This window comes from Procambarus clarkii, chromosome 88 (genome assembly GCF_040958095.1).
Source record: "Procambarus clarkii isolate CNS0578487 chromosome 88, FALCON_Pclarkii_2.0, whole genome shotgun sequence".
Classification (NCBI taxonomy): domain Eukaryota; kingdom Metazoa; phylum Arthropoda; class Malacostraca; order Decapoda; family Cambaridae; genus Procambarus; species Procambarus clarkii.
In genome coordinates this window covers 20,370,518-20,394,713 of record NC_091237.1, presented here as the reverse complement: position 1 = coordinate 20,394,713, position 24,196 = coordinate 20,370,518, and the positions used below count along the sequence as shown (strand labels likewise).

The window sequence follows — 24,196 nt, the reverse complement described above, 5'->3', positions numbered from 1 at the left end:
ATCTATAATTATGTAACATGATTAATCTTAATATAGTATAAAATGTAGCCTCAATAGTACCGATCACAATATAATTAAACTATTGGGGCAAGCAGAAAGAATTAGCTGGTAGGAAATGATTAAGGTACCTCAGTAGAGTGGACCAATTAAATACAGGAATACCCACATTCATATTTTGATGCAGTTTTGTATTATTCTCATACTTGTAGTAGTACAGTATAGGTATATATTAATACAAACAAAATTAATCTTAGGGGGAATGCTTTACTTTACTTGTACATTTACAACATATTGTATAAAGTGCATGTGACTAGTATACTGTGTATGCATATGAATTGCAGGGCGCTTCTTATTCCAAAAAGCGGAATACACCATCATAAAGCTCTTACTTAGGATAAGCACTCAGTGGTTCAAGACACTGTTTGTGAAAGTGCGAGTGGTGAGGAAGTTTACCCCACTCCATGTTCCCAAGGCCTGGCATGCAGCTGTGTGGTGGTGCTAGAAGCCTTATTGTGTGTGCATTCCAGGCATGTAATTATTTAAATGTAATTTCCTGAGCCTGTACAGTGTAACCTTTCATTACCCATTTTCTTTGGATATTTAATTATTTGTCAGTAAAATAAATGTCTAAAAGAAGTAATCAAGCTAGAGCAGGTAGGAGCAAGACAAAGGTTCTAATAATGGAAGGAAGGAAAGACTAAAGTGGTAGCAAGGCTGAGGAGTGAGGTAGCTGGCAGAGGCAGTCAATATCAGTAATAGTAATGTGCCTGATAAAAAGAAACTGAAAATGTATACAATATTTTTTTTAGTTCAGACCAAGAGAGAAAGAACTAGTTACAAGGGCTCAAGAGGGAAAATGCTCAATAAGGCTGTTTTAAGGTTAACAAAAGCAGCATAGAGTGGGAGTGCAAGTCAGTGGTGAGAAAATCAAGGCAGCAACATAGAGATTAGCTCACAACTTGAGCATTAATTAGTTTAAAGGAAGCTATGGCTGGCTTCTCAATTATAAGAAATGACATGCAGTTACCAGGAAGGTCTCAAATGAAAAATTAAGTGCCAATGCCAACAGTGTGGAACCATTCAAAATAAAATTACAAGAAAATATTGGTGAAAATAAAATAAATTTGTTCAATGCAGATGAAACTGGTCTGAGACATTTCTAGAAAGACTGTATAAAGGTAACTGTTCCTGCCGTTAGGACCGCAAAAGTGTGTTTTGGCTCTGAAGTGTGGCAATGCACACTTGTTTACACAAAGACATTAATTTTACATAAAGCTGCATGTAAAGATTATGGTTTAAACTCCATAGTGAATTTGGTGTTTCATAGCATCAGACACACCATGAATTGGGATAAAGAATTATTTTCTTTCAGTGTCAGTCACTAGTAGGGCATGTACAAATGAGTGATTGCATTGCCAGTCCCTGACACGGCCTCTTGGGGTGGTGAACTAAATGTCGATGAGTGAACCTCATAACTGTAAAGACTTATGTGAAGGCATGTCATGAGTGACATAGTTACTGTAGAAATTATTGCTGTAAAACATAATTCTGGCCGGCACCAAGAGTGGGTGATAAGCACAAATAGAGTGGGTACTATCAAGCACTAGATGCATGGTTAACCATGGTTTAGTTCAATTTTCAGCCCAATGGTGCTAAGCTTATCTAGCTTTCACTTATGCCAAATCAGCCAGTAAAAATTCAGGAGACCTATGGTGGTCTATTTTAACTAGGTTCTGTATGTTCCAGCCAAAATGCTAGACACTAGAAATCAAAACTTGGCAAAGTAGCCAGCTAGGGTTCTTGTTTTCATGTGGGGGTTCATATAGAGCAGGTGTCCTGTTGACCAAAGCCAGGTTTAATAGTTCACAACACACCAAATTCATTCATCAAGTTAACTGCATTCTATGGATATGTTCACTAGTAACCTATAATAGCGTATTCAGTACAATACTGAAGTAGATCATGTACTCCACAAGTGCCACATGGTGGAGTAATTAAAGAGGAGATAGGAATGTGGTTCAATAGTTAGGGTAAATTCTTTCTCCATAATATTGAATGTTTGCTGTAGCATGATAGGGTTATCAATTAAAGCCAGCGTCAGAGCAAGTTCCTCAGCTAGTAGTGTCAGATTGCTCAGTAAAATTCCTGAGATGGCAAATTCCCAAATCCCCTTAATTTTCAAAGTCTTTTGAAAATGTAATATTTGCATTTCTAAAATTAACTGAAAACTATGTATTGTATTGTCATTTTATCAATATTATAAAGCATAATAATATAGACAATAATTAATTTACAGTAATAATAATAATATGCTGTACAGTAGTATGTAATACTGTAATTAAAATAGTACTCTATACAGTATGTGAAATATCAACATTAAGTCTATGTTTAAATTTTTAAGCATCCTAAATATTTGCAATATTATAGTACAGTAACTCAAAGGAATCCCAAAAGTAACATATTGATACTTGCTTTTCATAACAGAATAACCAGGAAAATAAACCAAAATATTGTACAGTAATAAGACCTTAAACCAAGGGTAACCCCCAACTGATTAACTGTTTGCCTCATTCGTGCAAACAATGCATGAGAAGTGAAACAACAACACAGTTATTTAATTCATTCTAAAATAATGTACAATATGGAAAGTGTAATTTATGGTTCTGTTACCTATGATTTGTCAGGTCTTTATTACTAGTTTCCAAATATTAATAAATCTAAATTGCAACTTAGCATTGTAATATGAACATTATAAAGATTTTTTGTTTCCATACTAAAATATATAATGACATTGTGAAGGGAAGCAATAAAAACAATCTTTTTTCATATTTATGGCAAAAAAGATAAACTTAAAAGGCATGATCTTTTAACCAATTTGGCAGAGGTTTTATTTATTAAAATAAATCTAAGGTTAAAAATTACTAAGCAACCTTTAATATCTAAATAAAGATGCTTTAAAAAGTTGACAGATTGAGGAACACTCATAATGACTCATTTAACTGTATAATACTTTAAAATATATAAACAATTTATTTTAACAGTTTTGGGATTAAACTACAAAAACTGCCACAAAAGATTAAATTATGGGTTATGTTACTAGGGCAGGAAAATTTGATTTGAGAACATTGTTTTAATTAAAAACATACAAAACTTTAAGGTGTGTTTGCATGTGTGTGTGTGTGTGTGTGTGTACTGTATATATAAAGAATGATAATTCAGTGATTATCAAATCTTCATGATTTGAAAACAAAAAATGGCAAAAACTTATTTGCTAAAAAAACACGTCTAAAAATTTTGATAGAATACAGTATAGATATCTATACATAAAAAGAAACAATTTAATATGCGTATTCCAGTTTTTGTCTCTTATATTCTACTTCTTATTACCTGCAAAATTAAGGTTAATAAAATTCTTGGGATAAAAAAGTTATTACCTTTATTTAGATTTATACTATTGGTAAGTTATACATCTTGCAGTTTAACAAATATTTTGTTTACGCCAAAGAGAAATGTAAAAAAATGTATACATAGTTTATTATTTATTACTTACTGGTAGCAAAACACTAAAATTTTGTCTCCTTGCTTAACCCTTAATTAAACAGCTCTTGTCACCTCAAGCGATAGACGGTTGTGCCCCAATCGTTTGTGAGGGATTAGATCTACCCTGCAATATTCACAAGTCAACTCCAGTGACTTCTGGAAATTGTTTACATTTTGGAAAAATTTTGAGTCTTCAGTTTCCTTTCAGGGCGTAAGTAAAAAGATGGATACCATGTTTGCTGCATTACCATCCATTGACTAATGCCAATGCTATGAACCATTGATGCCATGCAAAATTGCAAGGAGTGTTATTGACCTGGACAATCTTAGTGATGAGGAGGAATCTATTGCAAATACTGTACAGTAGTAACTTTAAAAATATCCTTCAGAATACGTATGTCATCAACATTTCTTCACCTCATTAGGGCCAAACTAAAATGAGTAGAATTTTGTTACAAAATATTCCTAATATCAAAGCAATTTTTTATGATATAGTAATAATATTTTTCTTTTTTTTTATGCACACCAGGATATCTACCTAATTTTAGGTGCACAGCTACCGGGTTAAAATTGTTGCCAATTACAAGAATATATTTACAGTAATAGTGCCTGTACTCCTTGAAGCCATGATAATATTTGTAACTGAATGAGGTATTGGCAACAGTGAATATATTACATATGAGTAAGTAAATGTCTCTTGACCTTAGCATTTTCACTGGACCGATAAGGGCAATAGGGGCAAGAAAATGGCTTTTCTCCAGTGTGAATACGAATATGTCTCTTTAAGTTCCATTGATCACTTGTTTGGTATGAGCAATGAGGACATGAGTAAGGCCTTTCTCCAGTATGAATACGAAAGTGCTCCTTAAATTGAGAGCGATTGGTGCTCATGAAGGTACAGTGAGGACACTGGTGAATTTTTGGCATCTTTCTGCTGCTGGAGAGACTCTTCCCAGCGCCTGTGACTGCTCTCACTTCAGACATTTGACTGTCACTATCCAGGTGCACCTGTAGGAGATGTTTGTCTTATTCAGTGAACACCTTGTGCACAGCATGTGTTTAATGTTTCAGTCACATATATTACTGATTAATATAGAATATGCACATGTTGTGTTTAATGTTTCAGTCACATATATTACTGATTAACACAGAATAACGTAAATGTTATAGAACCATATATGCTCGACTGAATAAGGATAATTAAGAACGGTACACCTGGACCTGCTTCTCATGATACAAACAGGGTGCTTTAACAAGTAAAGGTGTAATAACTACAGGGAATGTAATAAGTACAGAGGGAATAATAACTACAGGGAATGTAATGAGTACATACTAAAGATGGTGGAGATGGGATTGTGGAGAGGAAGAGTAAAGAAAAATGAGGTCATGGATATTGGTGGTGTTAAATGTTAGGAGGTACATTGTGGTGGTAGGTATTGGTGGCGGTGTGATATGGTAGTGGTATGGTGTGCGGTGTTATGTTTGTACTCTATGTGGTGGTGACAGATAGCATAAGGTCATATGGTTGTGATATGCATTGTTGTTGTTGGCGGTGGTATGAAGTGTTCATGGTGGTGGTGAAGTGGCAGTGCTGGTTTTGGTGGTTAAACAAATGGAAGGATTAAGATATATTAGTAAAGAAGTATCAAATTAAAACAATGGCAGACCAAGATAAGAAGGGGTAAATTACCACACATTACTAGTAGTCTTTAAATACATACAGTATTTATAAAACAAATTATACCATTTGGCCAAAAGGATAAAATAAATATGGTTAATTATGCAAAACTAAGCAAAACCCATGACAGTTTTAAAGCAACTCTCATAGGTGGATTTTGAGACAGACCAATGGTGAACATCAATAAAATTTAATGCAATAATTCTGAAGAATTTGCAACATTAAAACTATTATGGTTACAATGATAAAAATTTACTATTCTTACAATGTATAAAATAAACATGAAATTGGCTCTTAAGCAAAACTTTTAAAGAAATTAACTCCAAATGAAGCAGCTAGGATCACGAAAGTAGAAATTTTTGCACAGCTGCACTTATTTGTTTTGGGGATATTGTTTGAAATTCCCCTCAACTCTTATCAGACAATGTGTAAAATGGTCCTAAAATCTGTCTCCAGAGGCTACAGTCCAATAAAGAGAAGTTTCCTGCTAATACAGATATTCTCAATAATCTTGTGAAACAATAATTTATCCATACTAGAGATATTGCACTTAAATATTAAATTTATTATGCCCAATGTAATTTGCTAGGTAAATTTAAACAACCAATAATTTGATAAAGAACTATATTAAGCTAACTAAAATGTGAATAGTTTCTTAATACAAAAGGTTTGACTATTTAATAAAGAAATGTTCTGTACAATTTTAGCTAAAAAAAAGTAGCCGAGATTAATAGACAATAACATAATCAATATATTTTCTCATTCTTTACAAAGTCATGCATTACAAATAATCTTATGCATAGCACTGTAAAAGAGTGATGACTTTCATATAAAGCATTGATTGTTAAGTCTTTGTAAAAAAAAACTGTGGTGGGACTTTTCATGGTGATGCTGTGAAGCAAAGCTGGTGTATACAAAATGCTGTACTTTGGATTTTTTTAGTGAAGGCAAAAAATATAATGCTACTATTCAACTTATAAAACTAGCAAGTTATGTACATATTTCTAAGCTTTACAAAGTTAATTCCAGAAAAATATTTTACAAGGCACATTTATATTAAAAATATTTAGGATTAATATTAGCAGCGAAGATTATCCAGGTCAGAAAGGAAGAAGCTATTTCCTCTAACTTGATAATTTTCCCAAAAAATAGCCTTTTATTGGTCAGTTAAGCTAAATTAATATATATTAATTTTGAACAGATAAAATGTTTTCTACATGTATCTACAAATCCTATTTAACAACTGATATAAAATCTGATTAGCAGAAAATAGTTACAGTTTACTTTACATTACAATAGTTAAGTTTACATATGATATTTTATATATGTGTGTGTGTGTGTGTGTGTGTGTGTGTGTAATTACCCAAGTGTAGTTACAGGATGAGAGCTACGCTCATGGTGTCCTGTCTTCCCAGCACAGTTTGTCGTATAACGCCTTGAAAGTACTGTACCGACGGTTTTGCATGCCATTCACAGTTCTGCACAAGCCAGATTTCAGTACAAAAGAGAGCACAAGATCCTTTACAAAATTTTTGCTTCATTATAAATCATACGCAATTAAGTTGGAGATACATCAACAAATTTCTTTTATCTCCCAGAATATTAAATTGCAAGAAAACTAGTGTGTTAGGTATTAATAAGGTAACAGTGAACACTTCTATTGAATTTAAAAGGTGTTGCTTATCTGTGAGTGTGCAAGTGGCTTTTAATGCTGCTTTTTCTATTTGCTCGATAGGAGCAATATGGACAGGAAAATGGCTTCTCTCCAGTGTGAATGCGAATATGCTGATTTAAGTTTGACTTATCACCTGTTTGATATGTACAGTAAGGACAGGAAAATGGCTTTTCTCCAGTGTGTGTACGTAAATGTTCAGTAAAATGAGAGCGATGTGTAGTGGTATAGGTACAGAAGTGACAATGATATATTTTTGACCCCTTCCTGTTGTAGGTAAGGTTCTTCTCGGCACTTGTGACTCCGCTTCTGACATTATCCGGCCACACCTGCAGGAAATGTTTGTTATTATCCAATTAACCCTACAAGCAATATCTGTTACTATCCAAGTTAAATTTAAAATTCCTAGAGCTAATTAATCACAGCTTATTTCTACTATATACACAAAAATTACACTAACAAAATACAGTAGTCTTTATTAATAGTTAAAGATAAAAGCAATTACTCAATTAGGATGCAAAGTTGTATAGATTACATTAGACAAAAAATCTAAGTTAGTACATTTAGATGAGATACTAAGAACTGTGATTCTAAATAAACAAATCTTTATTACAAAACAGATATAACATTACTATACATCAAGTTTTAATTCAGCATAATTCCTTATCAAACTAAAAATGTAAACCTTAATACACTTCACATTAGTTCAATGTATAGTACTACAGTGCAATTACTAAAGGTATTTGGACAATTACAAAATTACATTAATTCTTTACACTTTTTTGTCTTTAATTGAAAAGTGATAAAATACTAATAATGATTCTAAAAGTGCAAATACTACAGTTACACCATATGTGTAGTATTGTCTATGCTCGATAGTCCGAATTATATGGAGCCCCACCCACATTCAAGATACCCAGACATTTAAGTTAGCTACATTTTTATCTGGACAGTCCACAAATTAAATTTTTTAAATTTATTCTGGTTTTAATTGGTCAGAAATCTCCTTAACCAAAATTTTTATTCGAGTTGAGCAGTCAAAAACTCAAATGAGAATTTATTCAGGTTTTCATTCAGCAGAAATTTCAGTAATACGAAATTTTAAGTTAAGCAGTCAAAAACTCGACTCAAATTTAATTGAATTATCCAAAGATTCAGATTATTGGAATTCAGATTAGAGAGCTTTTATAGTTCATACTATATGGGCATGCCGAAAACTGTGTGCTGTGAAATTGTGATATGATACGTGTATAGTTGGTAGAGAGCTTGTATATGTACAGACAACTAATGTAGTAGAGATTGCATGTATATATCACATTATCATCATATGTATACTGTATCAATGAGAAATCCCATTATCTTGATATATCAATGAGAAAATCCACAGGAGCTGTGATGAGGATTCAAAGATATGCGGGAATACTGCGCATAGGTTTGAATCCTCATCACGGCTCCTATCGATTTCCTCATTGATATATCACGATAATGTGATTTCTTTGTCAATCGAAAGAAGGGCATCAGAGGTAGAATTACTGGACGACAGAGCCAGAGTGCATGGGGGAATTGTGTGAAACCCTGGTTCGGCTTTAGTGAAAGCCTCGGGAATCATAGTGGGAGCAGTAGTACCCCAGGTAGCAATTCTTTTCTATGTCATGACGTAGTCACTTAAAGCGTGTATCTGGGAATACCCAGCGCATATATCCAAATCCTCAACATGGCTCCTGTGGATTTTTTCATTGACATATCACAATAATGTGATTTCTCTGTGTACCATGTAAAGGACAGTGCCGTGCCAGGAGTATATGTTATGCTTTCCAACTTATGAGTTACATTTAAATACATGGATGGTGAAATATTAAAGAAATTGTTCACAACTTTCATGAGACCAAAACTGGAATATGCAGCTTTTGTATGGTGCCTATATCTGAAGCAGCACATCAGCAAACTGTAAAATGTGCAAAAACATACTACTAAATGGCCTCTGGAACTAAAAAAAAAACCACTACATGGAGAGGCTAGAGGTGTTAAATATGCCAAAACTAGAAGATAGAAGAAAATGAGGCAATATTATAAGGTCACAAGAGAATTATATGGTCACTACATTCAAAATAGTAACAGGAATTGACAAAATTGAAAAAGAGGAATTCTTGAAATCTGAAACTTCAAGAACAAGAACGTCATTGATTCAAGCTAAGGAAACAAAGTGCTGAAAATATACGGGAAAATTACCCTTTGCAAACAAAGTAGTAGATGGCTGGAAGAAGCTAAGTGAGGAGTAGGTGGATGCAAATATAATCAGTAGGTTCAAAGTGGCATATGACAGAGAGGATTGTAAAGATGGGACACTATGATCATACCTCTCATCCTGTTATAACTATACTTGGGCAATTATGCAAACATCTTTAAACCACAAATAGGTAATTTTGTTCAAGTACATTATGTGAAACAAATATGAAGACAATAATAAGTGCAAAAGATTCGTACAATGAATAAAGTTCCTCTTTATGCATATTGGTAATACAGTACTATATTAGCTACATATCAGAATCAATTATAAATTTTAAAATGCACAGGCACTAATTTGTGCTCACAATATTGTCAATATTAGCACTGAAGATATAGTACATGAAGTAACCCAAACTGGCAAATTTTGCCAGTATCATAGCATAGGCACCAGCTACTAAAAATTCATACTTTAAGACAAGAAAATTCATTATCTATTTGTTGATGACAGGCAAAATGTAAGTATAAATACTTCCTGTTTGTCTTTGATATTAACTTTTTAATTACATTTAAACTGCTCTAGTTTTTCATATGCAGTTGCTGTATATATTATGAACTTTAAAACTTTTAACTTTAATAACTTCCTGATTAAAGATACAGTAGTATAGAAATAAGGCTAAAGTATTAAAATATTTTAAGACACTATATTTAAATATTTAAATGAAAATTTAAAATCCTTAAATGCTCTCTCATTATCTGCATATAAAGGAAAAGATTGCGGATCAAATGTGATATGCATTTCAATTGAAATTATGATAAAAGTGTTATGACATATATGCAATGCTTTTATTGTCAATAAATACAAATAATATTTATTTTATGAAAATGTACTTCTATAAATTCATCAAACATTGGAAATTTCTTTTTGTATCATGCTGGCAATGGCAAAAATATACAGGTATTCATATAATTTTAGCTTTTGTACTCTACTCTATTAGTATTCTATAGATTTCTGGATCATAACTTCCTAAAACTTTCATGCCTACTGTTTCTAGACATAAATTAGAATATTATGTTACATATTACAGTATATCTCTAAATCTGAAGTTTATGTGTGCTTTGTATATGCTTGTGAACATGTGCAAAATGACTTTTAAGACTATCACTTCGGGTAGTTCGGTAAGGACAATATGGACACACATAGGGTTTCTCTCCAGTATGAATACGATTATGTTTTGTGAGATTTGACTTATCACCTGTCTGATATGAACAATATGAGCAGGAGAACGGCTTTACTCCAGTGTGGGTAGAAAAATGTTTTGCCAGATCACAGCGATTGCTGGTACTATAGCTACACTGTGGGCACTGGTACATTTTGGCCAATTTTCTGCTGCTGGTGAGGTCCTTCTTAGCTGCCATTCCTCCATCCTCTACCATAAGACTGTCATTATCCATCCATACCTGTAGGAAATGTTTGTCTTATTCAGTAAAAAAAAAAATATACTGTATAATTTCTCAAAGAGTACAAAGAAATTTGTATTTTCCACGTGGTTCAAATTATTAAGGTATCAACTGAAAAATAAATTAAGGAGGAAGCCTTAAGTCTATAAGTTTTTGACAAAAGACTTTACAATGTAAACAGCATAACTTTCTGGCAATATATATAGTAATTCTATTTGTACACCAAGCACTAACTCAAGGAAATTTTGAGAGAATTCAAAGAGTATTCTCTTTCGAATGCTTAACATTGACCTAATGACAATGAAAGCTGGCACAAAATATGTTCCAAAATACAAAGCACATGAATAAATAGACTGAAACAGAACACAATCCAGTAGGTCAAATTGTATCTTATAAAGACCTTAGACTTTGATGCTGCATTACTTAACAGTTATTTACAACTTTTACAAACACAAGAATTTGTATTTGTTTTGACAATAATACCTAATTTTGAAAACTTCCATTATGAATTGATTCATAAATGAAACAATTACAGAATAGATTTTAATAATTTAATTACACTAATTTTCGTTGTCCTAATGTGTGGTGATGAGTGAACCAGTGTTCTTATTAGTGTGTATATATATATGAGTACTTTTAAGTGTTTGGTTGTCTTGTGGGGTTGTTAAAAACAGAACTACAAACAATCAAGAAAAAGAAGACATGACCACCAGAACTGACACTGAAGATGACAACGAGACTGAAAGATGCAAAAGGGGCACCAAGAAACTTCAAATTGTTGCCATGAAGAGAAACACAAGTGGGACATCAAGCCACCTGTGTAGCATATAAATGCTGGAAAACCAAAGTTAGAAACTCTAGACATGTAGAGCAGAGAAGGTGGAAACAGCAAGGTATGTTGCTAGGATGATCCATGGAATGAGGCAAAGTTAAAAAAAAAAAAAATACCCGCATTAGAGGACCTTACCAGAAAAGCCAGAAACCATGACTGAGCCAGCCACTAAGGAGTCAGAAAGATTCACCTTGCTCAAATACATCTTTAGTCTGGACAACAGCCAGAGCAACAACTGAACCAAGGAGAAGAGATAGATGAATTCCTACTTTGACCAGTCCAGCTGAAAGACATTCACCATGAAAGTCTCACGATTATGGAATGGAGCTAAATAGGAGGGAAGCTGTCAGTTTGAAGCTGATGGAAAAGTGCTCAGTAACAACCTCACTGCAAGTGAACATTTCACAAAGCCAACAAAAGAGTGGTGCGTCATCGATGGTCCACTCAGTAGAAATGGGACAAAAGCGGGATAGCCTATTCATGAGAATGATGGACACGCACACACACCACACATGAACCCCGCGGAGAACCAAAACACGAGAAGCCAAAAGACAAGTTACACAAAGAGTCCAGTTCCAAAATGAGAAGACTGACCCCCCCTTTGGTACAAGGAATAAACCACCTGGTATAATTTGGAATGGACATGGAAGATTAAGACTGGAGGAAGATAAATTCTCCAAAGGGCCTACCACACAGCTACAAATTCACACATTGTATTGTGCGCTCGATGGAATGGACCCCGACCACCTACCTTAGGAGGCCAGGTGAGTGCTGGTCACAAAGCCCCAACCCAGAGCAGAATTATCCATGAATACAAAGCGCAACAGGGGGGAGGGTTGTGTAACAGAGCTGAACCACAAAACAACCAAAGAGGAAGCCGGCAAAGCAGGAGCCAACAAAGGGTGGATGGAGCCTGTACCCGAAGGTCTAGGTCAAAATGCCATTGCAGCTCCTGAAATAACTTGAGAGACAGCTTCCTCAGAGAAAAGGAGAGGCAAAAGGTGGAGACAGGTAAAAGTGTCAAAAACCAGGCCAACACAGCCAGGTGACACACAAGATTTGACAAGTTAAAAGCTGCCATCACCATCCAAAAGCGGGAGCGAGCAATTTTAACAAAGATACCGAAGCCAGAACCGCAGGCAACAAGGTGGTTGGTTAAACTAGGGACCAATGTCAGTGTATCCAAGCCATCATAGAGCTGTTCCAAGACTACCGTATACATGTGACAGATGCCATGTGGGAACAAACCTTATGGTCTTGTGCAATAAGAGCTCTAGAGAGCACAGGCACATTTCTACTGAAAAAATGTGATTTCTCTGGTCTACAACAGCTAAATCACAAGAAGTAGAGACTTTTAACTTAGATTTTTGTGCTTTCTGGATGCTAATTAACCATGTCAAATGAAAAAATAATTTTTTCAGGAAATTTTTTTTTCAGTGCACCACAAGGGTATAAAATTTAACATGTGCGCAGTGCAGGTGATAAACTTTTAGTAACCTTGCTTATGTTTTAAAGTTAAATATCAAAGACATGTAAATCTGAAAACATCGTTCTAAAATAAAATTGACTCAGGCCTCCTAAAAGGACAAAAGCACAATGTTAAGATAGGTAAAGGTACTGTTTTATATACTGTATGGATTTTTTCTTCCAGAGATGTATGTATGGATAATATCCACAAAAATTAGTTATCAATTTGGCCTCCTGTGGATACAGTACAAAATGCCTGTATAACATTCATAATGGTGACCAAGTCTTGAATAGGAATTTATATATGATGGACTTAAATTTTCCACATAAAACAATGCTTTCTAAAAACTCCCAAATCACAACAGCCAATAGGCTCAAAATATTTTGATGCATTTTGTAGACTAATTTATCACAGTGAATGGTTATTTTTTATGAAGTAAGCATTTACTGCATGTTACAGTGAAAAGGTTAATGAATCATCACACTTACAATTTTTAACAAGCTTTATACAAATTATTTTAATATGGATCAATATACACTGCATTAGGATGAAATGAAATACTAAGTAAGCAAATACAGTATGAACTTTATTTAATATAAAAATGAGATCACTAAATTTCCCCAAAACATAAAATATTTAGCTTCTTTATAAATTCAATACATATAATAAAAGATCATAATACTGAATTAAAAAAACACAATATTATGATTCAATAGAGTACAAATATATTTGTTTTCCTATATAATTCTACTTAACACTTACTACAAATACAATTTAAATTTGTAAATATACCAGCAGATGTAGATAGTTAACCCTTCAAGCGCAGTTATCGTCTTACATTGATTCATGGGGATAATACGGCTATCATATGTTGATTTCAATTATTAATTTCTGGCCTTACACAAATGATGCTAATATGTATGTATATAATAGCTCTATATGGATGTAGTGGAGTTTACCTTGACATAAGAAAATTCTGCTATTGTTTCATGAATGCATAGTATATAAATGCAGTTATCATTGCAAATGTGACTACACCAATACAGCAATCATCATGGTATAAAATTCCATGATACATATACCAATTATGATCCAATGGTAATGAAGTATACCAGGTGAACCAATTATCCTATAAATTGGAGCTGCCTCATGTAAGCCAATAGGCACAGACATGAATGAATGAATGAATGTATCAATAAGAACAAAGGAAACTGCACAAGGCCTATTGGTCCATATAAAGCAGCTTTTATTATTTAATCACTGATATAAATAAGAGCTGCCAATAGGCTTTCTGTAGTTTCCGTAGTTCTAATTGATGCATTCATTCATTCATACATACATACATTTGTTTATATATACATTGATGCATACATTTGTTTATGTATACATTGATACATTCATTTGTTTATATATACATATATTCATTCACTGAATCATACATCCATAGATACATACATTCATTTATATATACATTCAGTTCAGTGATACATCCAGTGATACATACATTCATTCATACCCAATTAATTGATACATTCATTCATTCATACCTAATTAATTGATACATACATCCATTGATACAATCATTGATTGATACATTCATTCACTGTAACATACATCCATTGATAAAAATTTCATTCACTGATTCATACATACATACATTCACCAAGACATCCAAAATCAACAGTGGCCTTGGTAGTTTTTTTTTGGGTGACAGTGTATTCTGGCATTGACTAATGGGGCTGGGCTGCACCACACTCAACTTATTCAGTGCATGAAACCTGCTACAATGTAGTATTCAGTTTACTTGCACTTCTCCATATATTTTGCATTCAAATTAATAATTCTATAAGGAAATACATATTTGTTTTTATTTTTTTGCACATAGGTTGATATGCATCTAAATCCATAGCTGCATGTTAGGGGATAACTTTCAATGCAGCACTGTACTTGCATTAGTTAACCATTTCAAAAGGTATTACATATGAAGATCATACAGTCCAGCATGAGGAAAATTAGTCTCTGAGGAACTTTAGGACATTCATAACTTTCATCTATTTATTGTGATTAATTATTTTTAACTAAATCAAATTTATGTAAAAAATACTGAACTGAATATAATTAGAGTGGTAAGTGAAAAATAAGCAATTCAGAATTTATAAGATTCTTTAAAATGTCAATTATTCTCCTTTATAATGTCATTGGGGTTTAAATAATTTAACCAGTTTGGTACTCCCTTTATATACACAGTACTGAAATTAGAGTGCCTAACTTTTTATTTATTTATTTATTTATATATGTATACAAGAAGGTACATTGGGTTTGTGAGGATACATAACATGGTGTTAACATTCTTGTAAAGCCACTAGTATGCGCAGCAGTTTCGAGCAGAAACGTAACTGAAGTTACGTAATTATGTAAATCTCATTCTGTAACTGAACTTACAGAATGAGAGCTAAGCATAGTGTTCTGTCTTCCAGACATTCTTTGTCATACCAAGTTTTAAAGCTTCCTATTGTGGTTGCACATAACCCTCTCATGTAAATTATTCTGTCTATTTACTACACTGTTCACAAACAAAAACTACCATGTGTTTATGCAACACTTGTTTCCTTAATATGTGTCCGTGTCCTCTTGTTCTAGGTGCTGCAGTTTTTAAAAAAAGAGTCCTTATCAAAAATATCCATACTCATCACCCTCTTGCACTGGACATAAAAACATATCACCTCATGTTCTACTGTCTTCCAATGTCTGTATGCTCACCACCACCAACTTTTCCTCATAACCCATATTTTGTTTACTTCTGGGATCAGTTTAAACAAATCACTGAACATGTTATAATACTGTACTGCTTTATGATTTTTGAGGAAACAAACATATTGTTTCAATAAACAAACAATATGAGACATATTGCTACTAAATTGGACATCAAGTAAAACTGAGTAAGTTCTTCGGTTGATTTGCTTTGAATAATTTGATGTTCTGAGTAAATCTTAATGAGATGAATGCAAAATTTTGTGAAATATATGATGACATCACCCTAATGTTTACACCAATAGAGACTGGAAAAAGGGACTAGTTTACCAGAAACTGTAAAAGTTAAGGATGTAAAAATGATAGTGGAACCAATATAGGGAGAGTTCTAACCTACATATATTTAAAAATTATAAACAAGTTCAAATTAACTACACACCAATAAAAAGGGCAGAGGAATAAATAAAGATTCCCAGACTATTCTATAAATTTTTAAAGAGTAAAATGCATTGAAAGAACATAATTCAGATTTTATGAGTAACAGATCTATTGAAATGTGTAATGCACTAAAGGATTTAGAGTGTTTGCATAAGGCAATTTATTCATGAAATCAAACCCATTGTGAATTTTGCAACATAACATGGGGTACCTAGATGAGTCAAAAGAAAACAAAAAGCAATTGCTCCAGGATTAAGGCACAGAAAAGGTGTGTAGGAACAGATGGAGCATCACATTGGGTTCTGAGAGCATATGCTCAGGAACCCACCTATTCATTAAGGATTTTTTTACAAGAATGCTTACAAATAGGAAAACTAGCAGAGTTGGAAAATGGCAAACTTAGTTCTCACTTATGAAAAAGATAACAGAGATGATACATTGTTATAGAGTTCAGTATTATTGATGAGTATAGTAGACAAATCACTAGGCAAGGCAATTAAAATGAAATGGGTGGAATATCTTGAGTAAAATGTAATAACATAATGGAGTTAAGATTTATAACATGCGCATGTGTCTCAAAATTTTTAGTTTTATGATAATAACAAAGTTTTGTTTAGAGATGTAGTTGGGAAGATGGTACCTGTCTGGACCTAGGGTAAGTATTCATACATAAGGTAGGAACAAGATTGAGAAGGCCTTAAATAAATTACAGAATGAAGGGAAAACAACTTCCTACATTAGAAATAGCAAAAGACTTCAGGTTAAACATTACTTGAAATCTAACACCAGGAGTGCACATCAGCAGGATAATTTTGGCAGCATAGGACAAAATCAGATAGCCTTCATAAACTTAAATATAGGTACTGTCCAAACACTATTCAATAAAGTCTCATATAAGATACTGTTCTGAAAGTTAAAGGGGAATTTAGATGAGCAATTGGAATCACCTAATATGGATGAAAAATTTGTTAACAGGTAGAATGATGAGAAAAGTAATTAATGAACTGGATGATTGTTATTAGCGGGGTCCTGCAGGGCTAGGGTGTTGCACCTAAACTGTCCATTTGTATACTTATATTATTTAAATAGAGGTGGCAGAGATACAGTATGTGAAAATGTTTGTAGATAACGCTAAGACACTGAGGAATACAAGACCTAAATGACAGTAACATCCTTCAAATGACCTAAACAAAATAAGTATATAGGACATGGAGACACAAATGGTAAGTGGAATTTAATGTTTACAAATGTCATGTAATAGAGTTTGGGATAATTGAGTTAAGAGTACATTCAGCATAAAAATTGTGTGAGAAAATGAAGCATTCAAAGAAAGAGCTTAAAGAAATATCCTTGACGGGCTACTTGCAGATTAGCCAAGTACAGTACATGGATGAAGAAATGTATAACAAACTGTCCATAAAAAAATGCAGCAGTAGTTTGGTGCCCATATCTCAAAAAAACACTCAAAATAGAAAAAGGTTTAAAGGAATGCTGCTCATTGGCTCCTAGATATGAAAAGTACAGATATTGAACATACGAAAACTGGAAGACAAAGGAAAAAAAGGATATGATCACTGTATATAAAATTGTAATGGGACTCGGTTAAATTGATACATATGACTTTTTGAAACATGCAATATTGATAAGAGGACAAAAATATTAAAAAAATACACATTTTGGAACAGTGGTCAATATATATAATAAATAAAAAGAGAGTAGTGTGTGCCCACACCATAAAACTTCAAAACTCTATACAGTATTATGTGATTAAAGAACATGATGAGGATAAGACACCATAAGCTTAGCTCTCTTCCTGTTACTAAACTTATGTTGACCTTCATTAACAATAAAATTATAGATAAACCATACCTATTCATTTATGAGTATGTAAATGATTAACTAGTCTATCATTTCGATTTGATCGAAAAGAACAGTACGGGCAAGAAAAGCGCTTTTCGCCAGTATGAATTCTCAAATGTTGGGTTAAATTCGATTTATCACTAGCTTGATAGGGACACTGAGGACACGAAAAAGGTTTTTCTCCTGTGTGGGTCCGATAATGTCTTTTAAAATGAGAGCGATTTGCACTAACATAACTACACTGAGGACAGTGATATTTTTCAGGTTCCTTTCTACTGTTGATGAGAATCTTCTCAACATTGGAGAATCTTACCTTGTCAGCTATTTGACTGTCATTATCCAGCCACACCTGTAGAAAATGTTTGTCTTATTCAGTCAAAAGAGTTTGAAAAATAAGTGAAAGTAACATTGATTTGTAAAATTCCGGTGGCTTCCTGTTGTAAATAGATGGAATGAGAGGAGACAGAGAGGGAGGGAGAGAGGGAGAGAGAAGAGAGAGAAAGAGGGAGAGAGAAGAGAGAGAGAGAGAGAGAGGGAGAGAGAAGAGAGAGAGAGAGAGATATGGGGGGAGAGAGAGAGAGAAAGAGAGACGGGGAGAGAGAGAGAGAGAGAGAGATGGGGAGAGAGGAAGAGAAAGAAACACTTATCAGTTCAGAATAAGAAAACTCCTACTTAGGCTATCTAAACAATTTTATACTGGCAAATAGAATACTGTACTGTGTTTTCATGTCACTGTTAAATATAAAAGTAAATACTGCAATTATAATTATTACATGATTCACTGATTCATCCAATTGAGAACACTTTACCTGTATCATTCTGCACCTTGAGAGAGCTGTCAAGTTTTGTCCCATCAATATTATAATTTACAGATAGATCTCCTTTTATTGACAACCATAAATACTTATATTAATTGAGAAATATAAAGCCAATACAGTAGTAACAATCACATAATTAAAATTAAATTAATTAAAACCCATACAAACTAAACACAAATGTGAACATTTACAAAGTACTGTAGTAAAATTTTTTTTAATTAAAAAGAGAAACAAATGCAGATTTAAGACAAATTACATTTTCATTATTAAAATTATTTGTTGTGATAGACAAACAACTTTACTGTATTTAAATTTAGAGATAAATATATATAGTAATTGTGAAAAACTATATACAGTATTTAAAAGCAATATGGAAATTAAGCTGTTACTGCTAAAAACTAAAATACACCAGCAACACTCAATACAAACTAATACTGTAGTTTAAAGTTTAGGATGAAAGATTTTTCCTTCACAGTATGACAAAAAAAATATTATTTTATAACTAAAATCTAAATTCTTATCACATCATGTTTCTTAATGAAGATACAGTAGATAAAAATCCAATTTTTTAAGGCATTACTAATATTAGCAGTAGCCTACAGAATAATTTAAAGTTCAATAAGGTTTATAATAACATATTTTATTGTATAATAAATACTAGAAAGATACCACAGTTCTCTCTCCTTTATCTTTAGTTTATTTGTGGTTACTTTCCAGAGGCCAGGTTTTAATAATCACCTAACTCTTGGCGACTGTGGCCCATGAACATACAGTACATTAAACTGATAAAACAAAAAGAGCCTAAGTCTCAGTGTTTAACCAGACATTAATCCCAGAACTCCAGTATGCCAGAGTAATAGTGTACATAATATAAGACACCTCACTAACAACATCTGGCATAAACAACTCATCTATTGAATTCATCAAACCACTTCTGCATGCTGCTACTGTGAGAGAGGAACAGTAATTAGAATGTCAGGTTTAAACGGCTAGGAGGCGGGGCATAAAGAGCTAGATCTCACTACCTTGTAGTCACTGATAAAATGCTTATAAGTATTTTCCAGTTCACACAATATGTCTTGTCAGCGACTGGCCATGTTACAAGATACAGTACAAGCAAGAACAGTCATCCAATCATGCACATGTATGCATACTCACTTAAATTTTCCCAAAATATTTCCATATTTTAGTATAAAAAAACTGTGACTAATTTCAAGAGATATTCCAAATACCAAAGATATAGGCAACAATATAAACACATATAAAAGTGTTCTTCTGATGATGAAATTGTTCATATATGGCAACTTTTTCTATAATTAGAACAGCAAGAAACTTGAACAAATCCACAAGGGCCATGACGCAGTACCCTCATCATGGCCCATGTGGATTTGTTCATTTAATGCATCACACTATTGTGATTTCTGTGTGTAAGCAAGAAAACTTTTTTATTTTGCCTGAAATTGTATATAAAAGAAAGTAAACAGCAAAAATCTACATATTGTAGTTTAGCATTTTGTTCCCATGTATTATACAGTATTGTGCAACTGTGGAAACTTTGTTCATGTTCAATTATAGTTTATTAAAGATGTAGAACCTTTCAGTGCAGTAATATAATTAACAAGTGGTATAAAACAAACACCAACTATGTGACAGGTATGTTTATTTTAGGAGAATGACAGTATTTATGAAAGATAAGACCAGTGCCTAATTAGTCAGCAAATTGAATGCATATTTTATAGTTACTACAGCACTACACCTTTGTTTCACTTTAACAATGATAATGCTGATCTGTTAAAGAGGATCAAAACTAAATTTCCTAATGGACAGTGGACAGTGAAATATTAAACTTATCAGGAAGACAGAGAAGGTAAAAACAGTGTAGATAATAGCTCAAGATATGAAAGACATTACTAAGTCATAGCCCTATAAAGTTAGTATAAGTTAAATAGAACGAGCAGAATTAATGAGATCTGTTGAGTTATACAAGAGGCACAATAACTACTGCACTGAAGAATGCATAACATAGCTCAATGAACCAAGTTATACTCTGGTGTTTGTATTATTAATAAAGCACTGAATCTGTCAGTAAATAAACCACTGTGCTCAATAAAAAGAAAGTAAGCAAGAAACAAAATGATAAAATATGAGTATAATTAATGTCTTTATTAGCAGTTCATAAAAGTTGTAGAATAGCAATTGGATTCTTTAGCCTTACATGTGAGTGCGTACATGAATTATAAGTCTATCTTTTCGATTAGAGCGAAATGAACAATATGGACAAGAAAAACGTTTCTCTCCAGAGTGAATGCGAATATGTTTGGTCAGATTTGACTTATCACTTGTTTGGTATGAGCATTCTGGACAAGAGAAAGGCTTCTCTCCTGTGTGAGTGCGGTAATGCTTTGTAAAATGAGATGGTTTCGAACAGGTGTAGTTGCACTCAGGACATTGATATTTTTCCATTCTGGTGTTGGTGGGGTTCTTCTCAACAATGCTTGAGGCTCCTACCTTGTCAGCTATTTGATTGTCAAAATCCTGCCATACCTGTAGGAAATGTGTTTCTCATTCAGTTTATGACCACTTTCCATTTTCATTCTACTGATATTAAAATAATCTACATTATCTATAATAACAATAATATTAAAAAATCAATATCAGAACTGTACAATAAGGTAATTCAATCCAACAAATATTTCCCGACACATCTGCAGCAAAACATCATACCCAGAATTATCCTCAACAACATTTACCATTACATTTTACAACCTGGTTACATTATCAAACAGGAGGAGCATTTATCTTATTTATAGCTTATACCAGGAGAAGAAACAAGTCTTAAATGATGACCAGAATAAAAACAGAAAAGCACGCATAATTTTCTTATTTGAGTGGGAATAGGTGTATGTACTTTCAAACACACATGAATGAGTAAATGTACTCTCAAACACAGTCATGAATGAAGGTATGGTGTATTTCAAGGAGAACATCAATATATTAGAATGGATCCAAAGACTTGCTACTAAATAGCTTCCAGAACTGAAAACAGAACTGATGAGAAGCTGGAGGTGTTAAATATGTCAAAGCTAATAGACACAGGTAAAAAGAGGTGATATGATCACTACATACAAAATATTGACAGGAATAGACACAGCTGATAAAATGGAATTTTGAAACCTGCAACTGCAAGTAGAAGAGGGCCTTAGACTTAAGCAAAGAAAACAAAGGTGTCAAAAAACATGAAAATTCTCTTTTGCAAACAGAGTTGCAGTCAGTTAGAACAATTTCTGGGAGATGGTGGATGTCAAATCCATCAGCAGTTTCAAAGTGTGATATAACAAACATTATAGGAAATACAGGGCACCATGAGCATAGCTCTCATCCTGTAACTACACTTAGGTAAACATATGTAGATTCAAATAATGTACACACTTTTCCATCATTCATAAACAAATTTTTGTTGTGGAAATCAAATTTGTATTAGTATTTTGCCTTCACTGGTTCCATGTTGTGTTTTTACAAAATATACAAATTAGTGTTAAAATAAATTTTGCAATGTTGTATTGTAAGAAAGGGGTCCTTTTTGTAAGGTATATGTGAAATCGTGTTGGTAACTGGCAGTGAAAAGTTGAAACATTTGAAACATTTGAAACTTCTGCCTGTGCAGCAGTTAGTTCTGCACATGCACAGTGCATAGTCACAGTATGACAATGTTTCTCTCTGAAATGATATAAATAAAAAAACCTATGAAGGCAAATAAATAATCCCAGGTACAGAAACCAGTTTGGAACTCAATGAGACAAAATAAGTAATAAGATGGGGAATACGATTTGACAAGAAAATCAAACTGGAACACGGACAGTTGAGGAAAATGCGAACTGGCAGCTTGTTCACTCAAGTGAACATGTGGGCATGCTAGGTGAAGGTCTCCAATGTCAGTGGGAATTTCATTCATTTCACATTTTGCCCAAACCCCCCTGCAGTTTTCAAAATATCCCAAACATCCAAAATTCGGCGCCAGAGCCACCTCTTGGAGCCAAAATCTGGCTCTCTGCACGTATTCGCAGTTTGAAATTCCAACTTTTTATACCGAAAATATGTCAATTACTGAAAGCGGCGGTGGGTCACATTTTGCCCAAACCCCCCGGCAATTTTCAAAATATCCCAAACATCCCAAATTCGACGCCAGGGCCACATTTTGGAGCCAAAATCTGGCTCTCTGCACGTATTCGCAGTTTGAAATTCCTACTTTTTATACCGAAAATATGCCAATTACTGAAAGCAGCGGTGGGTCACATTTTGCCCAAACCCCCCCTGCAATTTTCAAAATATCCCATACATCCCAAATTCGACGCCAGAGCCACATTTTGGAGCCAAAATCTGGCTCTCTGCAAGTATTCGCAGTTTGAAATTCCTACTTTTTATACTGAAAATATGCCAATTACTGAAAGCGGCGGTGGGTCACATTTTGCCCAAATCCACCAGCAGTTTTCAAAATATCCCAAACATCCCAAATTCGACGCCAGAGCCACATTTTGGAGTCAAAATCTGGCTTTCTGCATGTATTTGCAGTTAGAAATTCCGACATTTTATACCGAAAATATGCCAATTACTGAAAACGGCGGTGGGTCACATTTTGCCCAAACCCCCCTGCAGTTTTCAAAATATCCCAAACATCCCAAATTTGATGCCAGAGCCACATTTTGGAGCCAAAATCTGGCTCTCTGCACGTATTCGCTGTTTGAAATTCCGACTTTTTATACCGAAAATATGCCAATTACTGAAAGCGGCGGTGGGTCACATTTTGCCCAAACCCCCCTGCAGTTTTCAAAGTATCCCAAACATCCTAAATTCGATGCCAGAGCCACATTTTGGAGCCAAAATCTGGCTCTCTGCACGTATTCGAAGTCTGAAATTCCTACTTTTTATACCGAAAATATGCCAATTACTGAAAGCGGCAGTGCGTCACATTTTGCCCAAAACCCCCTGCACTCTTCAAAATATCTTAAACATCCAAAATTCGGCGCCAAAGCCACATTTTGGAGCCTAAATCTGACTCTCTGCATGTATTCGCAGTTTGAAATTCCGACTTTTTATACCGAAAATATGAGTAGGATTTATGGTGATTTCATGTCCTAGTGATGGCTGCCAAATGTGAATGGTTTCTGTCACTTTATCTGTTGTTGAACGTGTCTTGTGTCATTCCTTGTAGCACGTGTCCTGAGCACTCTTATTCTTTGTCATTTGAAATTGCCTAATGTTGATACAATGAACATAAAAGTATATTAAACTATGAATTATGATGACTGTGAATTACTGATGGATTAAAGAGTAAAGTAATTTGTTAACTAAGTGTTAGTTTGTTGGACCGGGAGTCTTTTGCAATATCTCTAGTCCTTGGTAAAGTGGATCACTCTCTTGAGATATTTTGTAATTTAATCTTTAAGTATTAGTAAAT

At 33.7% G+C, this 24,196-nt stretch overlaps 1 protein-coding gene across 16 annotated transcripts in view; it reads right to left on the bottom strand.

The window, feature by feature from the left end:
• LOC123745770 (zinc finger and BTB domain-containing protein 7A) overlaps positions 1–24,196 on the bottom strand; it is a 215,414-nt gene that overhangs the window by 22,662 nt on the left and 168,556 nt on the right. The window contains exon 6 of one of the 16 annotated variants that reach the window (XM_045726722.2): positions 3,420–4,548. The exons of 12 other annotated variants lie outside the window; for them this stretch is intronic. In XM_045726722.2, coding sequence (XP_045582678.1) covers positions 4,213–4,548 — 336 coding nt within the window. In that variant the 3' untranslated portion in view covers positions 3,420–4,212. Of the gene's footprint in view, positions 1–3,419; positions 4,549–8,952; positions 10,575–20,384; positions 21,286–24,196 lie in introns of those variants that run through there. 3 more of the 16 variants (XM_069317676.1, XM_045726713.2, XM_045726724.2) reach the window with 3 other exon arrangements.